The sequence below is a fragment of the Rhinolophus hipposideros genome (genome assembly GCF_964194185.1).
Source record: "Rhinolophus hipposideros genome assembly, chromosome: 2".
Taxonomy (NCBI): Eukaryota; Metazoa; Chordata; class Mammalia; order Chiroptera; family Rhinolophidae; genus Rhinolophus; species Rhinolophus hipposideros.
Genome location: NC_138048.1, coordinates 49,001,554 through 49,014,022, shown reverse-complemented (window position 1 = coordinate 49,014,022; position 12,469 = coordinate 49,001,554). Strand labels below are relative to the sequence as shown.

Below are 12,469 nucleotides of genomic sequence, written 5' to 3'. Positions count from 1 at the left end.
AACCACACACACACACACACACACTCCAACCAGCAACCAGGGGTAGCTGCTTCGTCCATCTTACAGATGTAGAGCTTCTGTAAAGAATTTGTTTAGGAAAAAAGTGCTCAGTGGCTTATTAAGTCTGGAACTTGTTGTTGGGGGCCAGTGGTTGAATATATTCTGGTACCTACCTTAGGTTCGTTCCTGTCTGTCTTCTTCCCTCCCAACCTCTCGATAAGCCATCTTCTCAGCATTTATCCATGTTCTGGAGAGTAGACCCCCAACCTGAAAAGTGTTTGTAGGATGAACTTGTCTTCCGTTTCATTATTCTCCATTCCTCTTTCATGTTGTGCTTTAACATGTTTGCCTATTAAGACATAAAAGGGATAATTCTCCCTTTGGCATCCACGCACCAGGGCAGATTAGCCCTCCCTTCCCCTGATGTGGGGACATCTGCCTGTCACTAAGCACCACTGCACCTGCTTGAAGGTGGACGAAGAGTTGATTTTATCACCTTTTCAGGTATTGCCATTTAGCCGACTGGACTGGAATTTTCAGTGTCATTCTGTTTTCCCTCTGAAAACACTTACCCTTTACCAGACTCAGAAATTTTTCATTTTATTTCCACAGTTTCTCAGAAGTCGTGGCTAGTGGTTTTTCGATGAGATGCAGCTGTTCCTAAGTTATCCCCACCTGGTATAGGCTCCATGGAGCCAAAGCCAGGCACTTCTGTCAGACATGGTTTCTTTCTCTATTTCATTTACTTTTCCATTTCCCCCCAAATGACTTGGAATGACTTTCTTAAATTGTCCATATTTTAACCTTTTTGAAGGGAGAACTGTGAAGAAAGTATAGACTAAATTAGTTGACTTAGTCATCTTCACTGTCTGACAGGGAGTAGTTTCTCATGTCCTTTTTGCTGGAAGGTTTTCCCTTCCTACTAACTGAGGGCTGATTGTCTTTTCACCTTGGGCCTGTTTGGTCTTTCTCTGATACAGTTGGTCCATTTCACAGCCGGCCTAGCTTTCTCAGTGAGGCTAACTTGGTGCCTTGGTCTTCAGCTTGTCCCAACGTCCTGGCCCCATGTCCAGAGAGCGTCAGCTGCCCTCTAGAGCCCACCCGCTGTCTCTGGATGCCTGTCCTTAGGATCGTCCTCTGAGCACTTCCTCCTGGTGATGCTGTCTTGGGGCGAGTCTGAACACCTGCCCACATCACTTCTCCCTTCCCTTGGCATTGGTGCTGCCCGGGGCCCCAGAGCTGCTTTTCTTTTCTTTGCTTTTCTTTGCTTTGCTTTGCTTTGCTTTGCTTTGCTTTTCTTTTCTTTTCTTTTCTTTTCTTTTCTTTTCTTTTCTTTTCTTTTCTTTTCTTTTCTTTTCTTTTCTTTTCTTTTTCTTTTCTAAGATTTTATTGGGGAAGGGGAACAGGACTTTATTGGAGAACAGTGTGTACTTCCAGGCCTTTTTTCCAAGTCAAATTGTTGTCCTTTCAATCTTAGTTGTGGAAGGTGCCGTTCAGCTTCAAGTTGTTGTCCTTTCAGTCTTAGTTGTGGAGGGCGCAGCTCAGCTCCAGGTCCAGTTGCCATTGCTAGTTGCAGGAGGCACAGCCCACCATCCATTGAGGGAGTCGAACCAGCAACATTGTGGTTGAGAGGACTCGCTCCAACCAACTGAGCCATCCGGGAGCTCAGTGGCAGCTCAGCTCAAGGTGCCATGTTCAATCTTAATTGCAGGAGGTGGAGCCCACCATCCCTTGTGGGACTCGAGGAGTTGAACTGGCAACCTTGTGGTTGAGAGCCCACTGGCCCATGTGGGAATGGAACCGGCAGCCTTCAGAGTTAGGAGCATGGAGCTCTAACTGCCTGAGCCACCAGGCCGGCCAGAGCTGCTTTTCTTAGAGAAACCATGCTACATACCTCCCTGCCGTCACACATGGTCCACAGACTCAGAGAAGCTCAGATTGGAAGGGACCCAAGCAGTGAGGCAGCCCAAACACCCACCTGAGACTGGATTCCCTCAATGATAACCCTGCAAGGGCCAGCCTCTGCTTGATCACTTCTAGGGACAGTGAGCTCACTCACATCTGAGCACAGTCCCTTCCTTCCCTCTTTGGCCAGCTGTGACTGTTCCACCTTCCTGTGGCTTCTGCCCATTATCCTGTGAAGCAGCCCAGGCCGACCCCTGACAATGCTGGCATTTTTGCCACCACGACCCAAATGGGTAGAAGAGGCTGCCTCCCTCCTTTCCCCACATGCGGATCTGGTTCCCCTGTATTTACTATGGCTGATTAGCACATCCTTACTCAGAAGGCCCGACTCCTTTCCTGCAGGCTGGGACTTGGGTACAGATAGGCCCAGAAGGAATACTCAGCCACATAGTTCTCTGCGTGTGTGTGCGCGCGTGTCCATGTGCGTGAACACGCGTGCATGCGTATGTCTAAATCTCCCTCATCCTCCAGGCTGCTGGCTCCCTGTTAGCTTGCATCCCAGGACCCCTGGAACCCGATTGTCTGAGCTCCAGGGAACTGTGACCAGAGCTTTTTCTAGTCTCCGTCTGCTCTGTGCAGTCACCGAAAAGCTTCCTCTCCTCTCCGCGCAGCCTGAGTGTGGCTAAGTCCCACCTTGCTGGCTCTCCTTTCTGCCACGCCACCTGGACTGCTGTCCACAGTATCTAACATAGGGTCTTACTACATACACTATCAGTACCTCTCACCTCGTAAGGTATCTTCTGTCCTGGGAGGACCTTAGGAGTCCCTCACTCACCTTTCCACCCATATGCTCAGGATCACATTTTGTCTATCAGGGAAAGGTTGTGTCGTTGCCAGACATATGTTCATTTGGGGATGGAGAACTCTTTGTTCCAGGAGGCATATCTTAGGTTCCTTCTGTGGCTTTTGAATCAGGCAATCTAGGGTCCAGATCCCAGCCGTGCCACTTTGAGCTGTGTTTCCTGAGCCTCTATGGTGGCTTTTTATTGCATCTATTTCAAAGATGAGGAAAATAAAGCTAAGAGAGGTTGGTAACACAGCTTTCCCCAGGTCCTGGAGCTAGGAAGTGGTATATAGCTGGGATTTAAACCCAAATGGTTCTTGACTCCAGAGCCTACAGTCCTTCCCCTCCAGGACACTGCCTTCGATAATATGTCCAGTTGACCTCTAAGAGGCCAGGTGATGAGAGCCTGGTTCGCTTCTGCCTGCCTTGTTAGCCCTCTCAAATTTTCTTATCTTTTAAAATATTTTTCTGAAGTAGGAGCTACTGCCTCTTTTTATTAGGTCCTTATCAAAAAGCCTGTTTTCTTAAACTTTTTGCCTTCAGGTTTCATCACCTTCGTTCATCTCTGCAACACGCTGGCCCCACATCACATACAAGGAACAGGGCCCCAGGGAAGTCATTGATTTACCTGGAGACTTTCAAAGAAGCCAAGATCAAAACTGTCCTTCAGCCAGTCATGGTTTATTATGTCCCCACTCCTGTTTTCGTATTAAATTGATTTGAATTAATTAGACTGGGAATGTACTGGTTTGGAAATTTTTTTAATTGATTCATTTTCTGAGCTCTGTTTGTGACAAGCATTGAGCAATTGATTTGCACAGATACAATGTCCTGCCGTTAAAAATATGCTCTCCAAGATCAGCTTGCCACTGGGCCGCAGCCCCACGAGGAGACTCTGTCCCGGGTGAAGAGATAGATTTGTCATCACACTGGGGTTAGTAAAGGTGGGATTTAGGGTCAACACTCAGATGAACTTTCTGATTACAGGAAATGAGAGACTCTACAAACCCATACCATCGCAGTATGTCAGATCTTTTGGAGACTTCAAAAAGCAGCAATTCCTGGGTTCTTGGTTCTTGCTGAGGTTTTAAAATCAAGAGTGGATCTTTTTAAAGGGCGACAAGGGAAAATGGCTTATAGCAAGCCAATGCGTTAAGAGTTAATCCTTCATTAGATGTTGGAGCAACATTCCAGATTGGATTTTTTTTTTTTTAACTTTTATTTCTTTTAAGTGTGTTTCTCCAGGACCCATCAGCTCCAATTCATGTGGTTGTTTCAGCCTAGTTGTGGAGGGTGCAGCTCACACTGGCCCGTGTGGGGATCGAACGGGCAGCCTTGTTAAGAGCACTGTGCTCTAACCAACTGAACTAACCGGCCGCCCCAGAATATTTTTCTTTTTGTTAAAGCCTGCAGTCCTTCTCCTGGTGTCTGGGTGGCCTTGGTGGGGATGCTAGTTTCACATGTACCAGGAAGCCCATGTGCATACCCTGCTCCCTAATCATTGGGGATTGCAGAATGGTGAAGGAAGCCCTTCAATTGATGGATAGGGTAATCAGAACTAAAATGATTTAAGTCACATGGGTGGGGGTGGGGGAGGGTGGAATGACAAAATCTGAGGCAGGTGAAGATTAGAAACCATCCGTCATTAGCATTTCAGAGGGAGGTCCTGATGCTAGTGCCAAAACACTTTCCCCAGCTGTGAAACCAAAAATTCCTTTCATAGGAAACAAGAACTTTCGTTCTCATTGGCAACATAACTCTTTAAAATGCAAATATTAACTACATTTTCTGTTGAATTTAACAGTTTACAAAGCACTTTCAAGTGCATCTTCATAGCCACCCTGTGAGATAGATATTCCCTACTTACCGATAAGGAAACTGGGGCTCAGAGCCCTAAGCAACTTCTCCAGGACCAGACAGCTGGTAAGAGACGCAGCAGGATTTTTTAATAAGTGCTTTATTGAGATGAAATTCACATGCCATAAAATCCACCTTTATAAAGGTGGGTGAAATTGTTATTTCAGTAGTTTTTAGTATGTTCATAAAGTTGCACACTGTCTAATTCCAGAACATTGTCGTCACCATCCCCAAACCCCATACCTATTAGCTATCACTGCTTAGTCCCTGCTTGCCACACTCCCTGCCGACCTCTAATCTACTTTCTGTCTTTATGAATTTATGTTCTGGACATTTTGTGTAAATGAAATCATACAATATGCGGCCTTTTGAGATTGGCTTCTTTTACTGAGCATACTATTTTCCAGGTTTATTTATGTCATACCATCATGCCACAGCATTTTATTCCTTTTTGTGGCCGAATAATATTCCATTGTGTGGACACAACAAATTGTCAACATGAAACTGATGGACATTTGGGTAGTTTCCACTCCTCTGGGTCTGCTGGTTTCTACTTCTCGTCAGTCGAGGCTGGATGGGAGATAGGGAAGACATGGTGGGCAGGGCCAGCTGTGTCAGATTTGGTGGAGCCTGGTCATGTGATTGCCAACACCGCAGTGGGTCTTTGAGTGGACATACAGTTTGTCTAGTTGAAGGAAATATGAGGAGGGTTAGGTGGGGGAAATGGCAGATCCGTGAGCATCTTGCTGAAAAAGGGTCACTGCGTTCACTTGTCCAGGGCCCGCCCTCCTGCTCACCGCTGCTCTGCCACCGTCTTCCCAGCCCCCACCCTTCCTCCAGACGCCAGGCTCTCCCCGAATCCTCAGACCCATAGTTTCCTACTTCTTCAGAGAAGCCTTCTGCCCCTCCCTGATTGTAACTCTGAGCTGCTCAGAATTCACACAGCGGGTACATGTGCTTTGTCTTCTACTTCCCTGGTGCGGTCAGGATGGCATTTTTCCTTCTTTCTTCCATCCAGCCTCTCACCTGTGAGCTCCTCAGGTAGACCCAGTCCTGGCCAGCTGCAGAATCTGTGCTGTTGGGCCACAAACTGGTGCAGTGATGTGAGGCTGGAGGCCTGCACACGGGGCGGGCGTTCAGGAAGGGCCCTGAGACGATGCTGGCGCTGGCGAGACCAAGGTGGAGGGCAGGGCTGGTTCTATGGCAGTTCGCAGCGTGCCCACTGAATTCTGTTTGGTCCTCCCCCACCACAGCTCTTCCCAGCCCCCCTGCAGACCCTCTCCAGGAAGATCGTGCGCTCCAAGATGAACAGCACCCTGGTCGGGGTGTTCACCATCACCCTGGTGTTCCTGTCGGCTTTTGTCAACATGGTGGGTTGGCTGCACCTCCCCAGCCCTCTCCGCTCCCATCAGGTGAAAGCCAGTGCAGCCCTGTACACTGCACCATGGGCTGGGAAGAGTCTCCTCGAAAGTTCTCCCTCCGTGGAAATTTTTCAGGTCTCACCTGGCTTGGGTCTGGGATCAGCTTGGACTCCTAAAGCCTCTCATGGCTGGAGGAGCCAGAAGGACTCGGCAAGTCCCCAGGGGATGTTTCAGAGCCCCACCCTGGGCAGCGGGCACACCTTACCCAGTCCTCAGCTTCTCCCAGGCTCCTCTCCTGTCCCTAGTTAGTGTCAGGCTGCACCCAAGACAGAGGGAGGACAGGTACCCAATGCCCTTTGGGGATGGGCTGCCCTGGCCTGGCCCCCTGACCCTCTTCTCCCCTGCCCACAGTTTATGTGCAACTCCAAGGACCTGTTCGGCTGCCTCGCGGATGAACATAACATCAGCTCCAGCCAGGTCAACGCGTGCCACGTGGTGGAGTCGGCCATGAACTACAGCCTGGGTGATGAGCAGGGCTTCTGCAGCAGCCCCTGGCCCAACTGCAACTTCCCTGAGGTACTGGGCAGGAAGAAGGCTGGACGATGCAGGTGGAGACCCTCCCACTCCACTCCCTTTCTGCCTTTGGCTGCTCTGAGGGACTCAGGGGCCCTCAAGCTCTCTGCCATTCCAGAGACCTCCTTTCCTTAGTTTTTCTCACTCCACATGGCAGACACCAATGAAGGAAGCCAGCCTCTTCAATATAACAATGACAATAATAAATAACGTAGCTATTGTTTATATAGTAGTTAACGATGTATTGGGCACTGTGCTAAGTGCTTTATATACATTTACTCATTTAATCCTCACAACAATTCTATGACACAGATACTATTATCTCCTTCGTTCAGATGAAACTAAGGCACAGAGAGGTTAAGTAACTTGCCCAAGGTCACACAGCTAGTAAGTGGCAGAGCCAGAACTTTCACCCAGGTGATTTGGCTCCAGAGTTTGTATTCTTAACCCAAGAGCAGAGCTGTTTCTGGACCCTCAGCTTAGGCTGGAGACCCTAAGCTGCCTCAGGAGAACCTGGCTGAGTCCCCCACCAGCTCTGGGTCAGAGAGCAGGGAGGGAAGGAAAGGGACTACCATCAAGTTCACTCATTCAGGGTGTATGATTCAGTAGCCTTTCATACAGTCACAAATTTGTGCAGGCATCATTATCATAATTAATTATAGAACATTTTTATTGCCCCCAAAAGAAATCATGTACCTATAGGTTATTGGGTTTAAAACAGCCCAGAGAAATCTTAGAGAGCAGCATGTATTCCATCCCTATGGTATGCGAGCTGCTTCCTTCACCTTGCTTCGTTTTCTTGGGGAGCAGTTTTTGAGGGAGCAGCAAGCCAGGTTTCCAACCCAGGGTGTCCACTCCATGCTCTGGATCATTCCCACACCGCAGCTCCCTGGAAGCGGTTCATATGAAACCTCTAAGATGATGGCAGTTTTGCCCTTTTCTGGAGGGAGGGTCCAACCTTTTATCCAATTGCCAAAGGGCCCATGACTCAGAAGGGTCCAGAACTGCTGTGAGGGCCCTGTGTCACAGTGAGGAGACCAGCTGTCACAGTGCTGGTCTCCCTGCTCTCTGGGAAGGAACTTGAGTGGTCTCACCTGTACAGACAGGGCAAGGGAAATTCTGAGGAGCGGGGCTCTGCGGGTGCTCACCAGACCAGTGCTTCTCCTCCACCCATCGCTGGGCCCAGGCCAAGCTCTCCCTTTCCCTGGTGGCCATGCTCCTCAGGCAACCTGGACGAGCAGGCACCCGCCTTCCAACCCTCACCTCTGTTCCCTCTCCCATCTGGCCGAGAGCCCACAGGAGCTGCTGCCTGAGAGCTGCTTGCTGAGAAACTCGGGCTGGTTTGGGTCTCACACTTGTCTCTTGGTAGTTGCTCCATGGAAGAAGCTGAACAGTGGGGGAAAAGGGCTGTGCCAGGCCTGTGCCAGGGCCTCGTTTTCAGGAGAGGGGTGGTCCCAGTTTCAGACCTGCTGACCCCTGCTGGCTGCCTTGCTCCGGGGCTGACCACTCCTCACAGTGTTATTCTGATTCAGCAACCCTCACAGACTCTGAGGCCCTTGGGAGACTCCAGCCTTAAGCTTCCGTCTCTGGTTGTCTGGGCCCTGGCTTTGAAGGGGAATCCAGGCTAGCTGTTGGGCCGCCACCTCATCCCCCAAGGATGAGCTTGTTATCCTTGAGGCTGAATTATCTGGGTGTGCTCCTTCCTGCTCCTTCCTTTGCCCCCTTTCTTCTGGATGATTTAAGGCTGGTCCCCGCCCCTTCCAATCCCCAGGGGCCTCTGCAGTCCTCTCTGGGTTCCTGAAGGCCTGGGGAGGCAGAATGTCCAACCTGGGAGCTACCCCCACTGGCAGCCACTGCCATTTGGCCTCCAGCCCAAGGCAGAGGCAGTAAATAGTGAGCCCCGATGCCTGACTCAGAAATAAATTTAAATGCTAAATTTAAAAGGGAAAAAGAAAAATAGATGCTGACATGTCTAGGATTAGCATTGGGGACGACAGAGCAGAAGGTGACCTCTTGGACTACTTGGTTTGGTCCCTCAGTTGTCTGAGAAAGAAACTGTGGCTCAGAGACCAGAAGGGATTTCCCAAAAGTAAATCGTACTGGACCACAGTCCCTCATCTGAAGCCTTCCAGGTCAGATATAGTTCGGACTTCAGAACTTTTCAGATTTTAAAAGATTGCCTCACACCCCGGTGCATTCTGGGTAGCAGCTGATAATGAAACAGTAATATTTCTGAAGCAAAATGTATGAATAGTCACAGGAAACAGGATAAAGATGATAATTAGCATTAAATCAGTTGGATCAGGTTTTGCCACCAAATAAGGTCAGCTCAGGTGTTGCCACCACTTCGTTATGAGAACATTTTCAGTTTCCAGAACTTTAGATTTTAAGTTGCAGATTGGTGGCTTAGGGTCTGTGCTCCCCAGTTATTGAGGGCACAGGGCACTTGTAATCTTGTAATCATTTCTGTGAGCCCATGAGATAGGATGTTTTGCATATGGGGAAACTGAGGCTTAAAGAAGTTGAATATATGGCCCAAGTCACACAAACAGTCCATAATGAATCAGGATGGAACTCAAGCTGCTTGAGCCTGGAGCCCTGCTCTAACCATTGGACCCCACGGCCAGTACTGATCAAACTCAGCCTAGAGCCACATCTTCTGGTCCCTAATCAGGGCCCTTCACATTACATCACAAGTTTGCATCAGCAGAACTATCCCAAGACTGGGCTTCACCTGAGGCCAGCTCAGGCTGGACGGATGCTGGGGCTGGGGCGGGGCCTGGGGGGGCAAGGCAGGGCGGGGCGGGGCCTGGGGGGGGGGGAAGGCAGGGGGGGCGGGGCCTGGGGGAAGACAGGGCGGGGCCGGGGGAAGGCAGGGTGGGGCGGGGCCTGGGGGAAGGCAGGGTGGGGCGGGGCCTGGGAGGGGGAAGGCAGGGTGGGGCGGGGCCTGGGGGGGGAAGGCAGGGTGGGGCGGGGCCTGGGAGGGGGAAGGCAGGGTGGGGCGGGGCCTGGGGGGGGAAGGCAGGGTGGGGCGGGGCCTGGGGGAAGACAGGGCGGGGCCGGGGGGGAAGGCAGGGCTGGGCGGGGCCTGGGGGGAAGGCAGGGCGGGGCGGGGCCTGGGTTGGAAGGCAGGGCTGGGCGGGGCCTGGGGGAAGGCAGGGCGGGGCGGGGCCTGGGGGAAGGCAGGGCTGGGCGGGGCCTGGGGGAAGGCAGGGCTGGGCGGGGCCTGGGGGAAGGCAGGGTGGGGCGGGGCCTGGGGGGGGGAAGGCAGGGCCCCAGGCACTGAAGCCCGGCTGCCCTCTCCTCGCAGTACTTCACCTACAGCGTGCTGCTCAGCCTGCTGGCCTGCTCCGTGTTCCTGCAGATCAGCTGCATCGGGAAGCTGGTGCTCATGCTGGCCATCGAGCTCATATACGTGCTCGTCGTTGAGGTGCCCGGTGTTACACTCTTTGACAATGCCGACCTGCTGGTCACCTCCAACGCCATGTAGGTGACACCCCCCTCACACCCCCACTGGGTTGAGGGCACTGTAGAGAGGTGGGAAAGCAGGAGGCTGGGGTCCTGGGCTGCAAGGGGTTTGCAAGGGGAGTGTCCTATTGCTCCCCAGCTGTGACATGCATCAAAGCCCCACAGTGCCTTGTTTCTTTCCTTCTCTCCTTTTCCCAGTGATCGGGGTGGCCTGAGGGTGACTAGGTCCCACTGTCCTGCCTCCAGTTTCCTACTCAATCCTGGTCTCAGGCCTCAGTGAATTTTCTCGTTAATCCATGGCAGCCTCTGATGAGCTATTTTCACTGAAGTCCAACTGCCTGGGCTTGGATTATGTATCTATTGGATGGTGCTGGGCACCTCTGGCCCAGCGGGGTTAAGGTTCAACAGAGCTGGGCAGCAAGATCTGTGGGAGCAGAGGAACAGCCTTTGTGGTTCATGGGCTCTGGCCTGCCTTGAGCCAGGCACTTGGACATACCGTACCATTTTTCATCCTCAAGGTAACCCAGCAAAGTAGGCAGGGCTTCCACGGAAGGCTGGGTAGTTTGTGCGCTGCTCAAAGTCCCACAGTGCGGAGATGGCAGTTGTGGGGCTTGTGCCCTCGGCCATCTAAGTTGGCAGTCAGCCTGGTCATCAGGCATCAGATTCCAAGGGAAATGACTTCATAAGGGGAAAGACCTCTGGCTTTGGGTCGAATTGGGTTTGAATCAGTCTCAGACACAGATTTGGCTACTTTTCCTGAACATTATTATTTTCCCCTCAGTATAATGGGAACAATAATACCCATAGGACTAAAATGTGTGTAAAGTGCCTGATATGTAGTACTTTTTTCTCCCCGTCACCATCCCCCCACCCAACACACACATCAGGAAGTACAAAAAATGTGAGTGACAGGTCTGTGTCCCCTGAGGAAATGCAGCAAACTGGGCTTTCTCTGAGTTACAGGAAGGGATCCATTCATCTGTCTATCCATTTGTTCCAAAATATTTATTTTGGGCCCACCATGTTCCAGGCATTGAACTAGGCAGTGGAAGTACCATCACTTTCTTGTGAAGAGAGTGTCACCTAGAAGATGAAGGTGTAATGAAGCATCTAAGTCAGACTGAAGGAAGCTGCGTGGGGCTGTGGGCAGATGACGGTGCCATTGCAGCATTGGGCGCTGTGCAGGCTGCACTTCTGAGAGCAGAGCAGAGGGAGGCTGTCCAGGCCTTTGTCCCCGGGGGCCACGCAGGAGCAGGGAACTTTGCCTCCTCGTTCTTACCTGCTCCTTCCCCTTCCCCATCCTCTCTGCTCCTTCTGCTGAAGCAGCAGCAGAGAATGGAGGTCATTTCTGTGTTGGGGGACCCTGGCTTGGCTCTAGGGCAGCACGGTCCAACAGATAAATGATGCAAGCCACATATGTAATTTAAAATTTTCTAGTAGCTGTATTAACGGGGCAACATATGCAATAGCCACAAATGTGCACTGGCAGGAAGGGTGCTAGGGGTGGGGGGTGAAGGAGCAACAGTAGTGGGAACAGCAGCATTGGACATGAGGATCAGAGCAGGGTGGGGGGCAGAGTAGGGTGGCGGGGCAGAGTAGGGTGAGGGGAAGAGCAGGGTGGAGGGTCAGAGCAGGGTTGGGGGCAGAGTAGGGTGAGGGGAAGAGCAGGCTGGGGGGAAGAGCAGGCTGGGGGCAGAGTAGGATGAGGGGAAGAGCAGGGTGGGGAGAAGAGCAGGCTTGGGGGGAAGAGCAGGCGGGGGGCAGAGTCGGGGGTGGATACAGCAGGCCTGAAGGCTGCCCATGCAGAAGATGGTCCTGAACAGCCCTCCCCACTCCTGTTCACAGAGACTTCAACAACAACGGGACCTCCCAATGGTGAGTTGATGCTTTGCTCTGAGCTCTCTGATATGGCCTCTCCCCGCCCTTGGCACAGAGCAGCCAGCAGAGAAGGCAGGGGTGCCCAAGTGGGAGGGGGCTTTGTGGCAATAGCAGTGAAGGAGGCTGGAGGGGACGAGGAAGCCCTCCCCTTTCTGGGTACCAAGGGGTCCTCTCTTGGTAGATGCCCTTCTTTTCCTTTATGATCGCCAGCACCCCAAGTTGATCGACAGGCTCAATGGCCGGGGTCCTGGGGATCCACAGTTCATTCCACAGGCCTCGTCTAAAAGCATATAGCCTTAAGCTTTTACACAGGAGCATGTACGAGACCCCAGGCCCAGGAGAACAAGAATCAGTGCCCCCCACCTCTGAGGCGAGGAGCAAAGGGGAGGCCTGCAGGATGTGTGGGTTAGGCGCCGTATCCGGTCTGCTGCTGGCAGGTCTATGCAGCATTCAAGGTTTGGGCTCTTTGCTGCGACAGGGAGCAGTGTTTGGGATAGCTGCTTTTATTAAGAGTATGCATCAAAAATGTTAAATATAACTAGACGATAATAGCTACCACTTTCGGAGTTGTTACCGTTTATCA

General features: G+C 51.7%; 1 protein-coding gene across 4 annotated transcripts in view; it reads left to right on the top strand.

The window, feature by feature from the left end:
• Window positions 1-12,469, top strand: part of ADCY5 (adenylate cyclase 5) — a 153,724-nt gene that overhangs the window by 125,662 nt on the left and 15,593 nt on the right. For 3 of the 4 annotated variants that reach the window (XM_081026197.1, XM_081026195.1, XM_081026198.1), the window contains exons 13-16: window positions 5,860-5,976; window positions 6,379-6,543; window positions 9,851-10,026; window positions 11,854-11,883. In XM_081026197.1, coding sequence (XP_080882323.1) covers window positions 5,860-5,976; window positions 6,379-6,543; window positions 9,851-10,026; window positions 11,854-11,883 — 488 coding nt within the window. The remainder of the gene's footprint in view (window positions 1-5,859; window positions 5,977-6,378; window positions 6,544-9,850; window positions 10,027-11,853; window positions 11,884-12,469) is intronic. The other variant, XM_081026196.1, reaches the window with a different exon arrangement.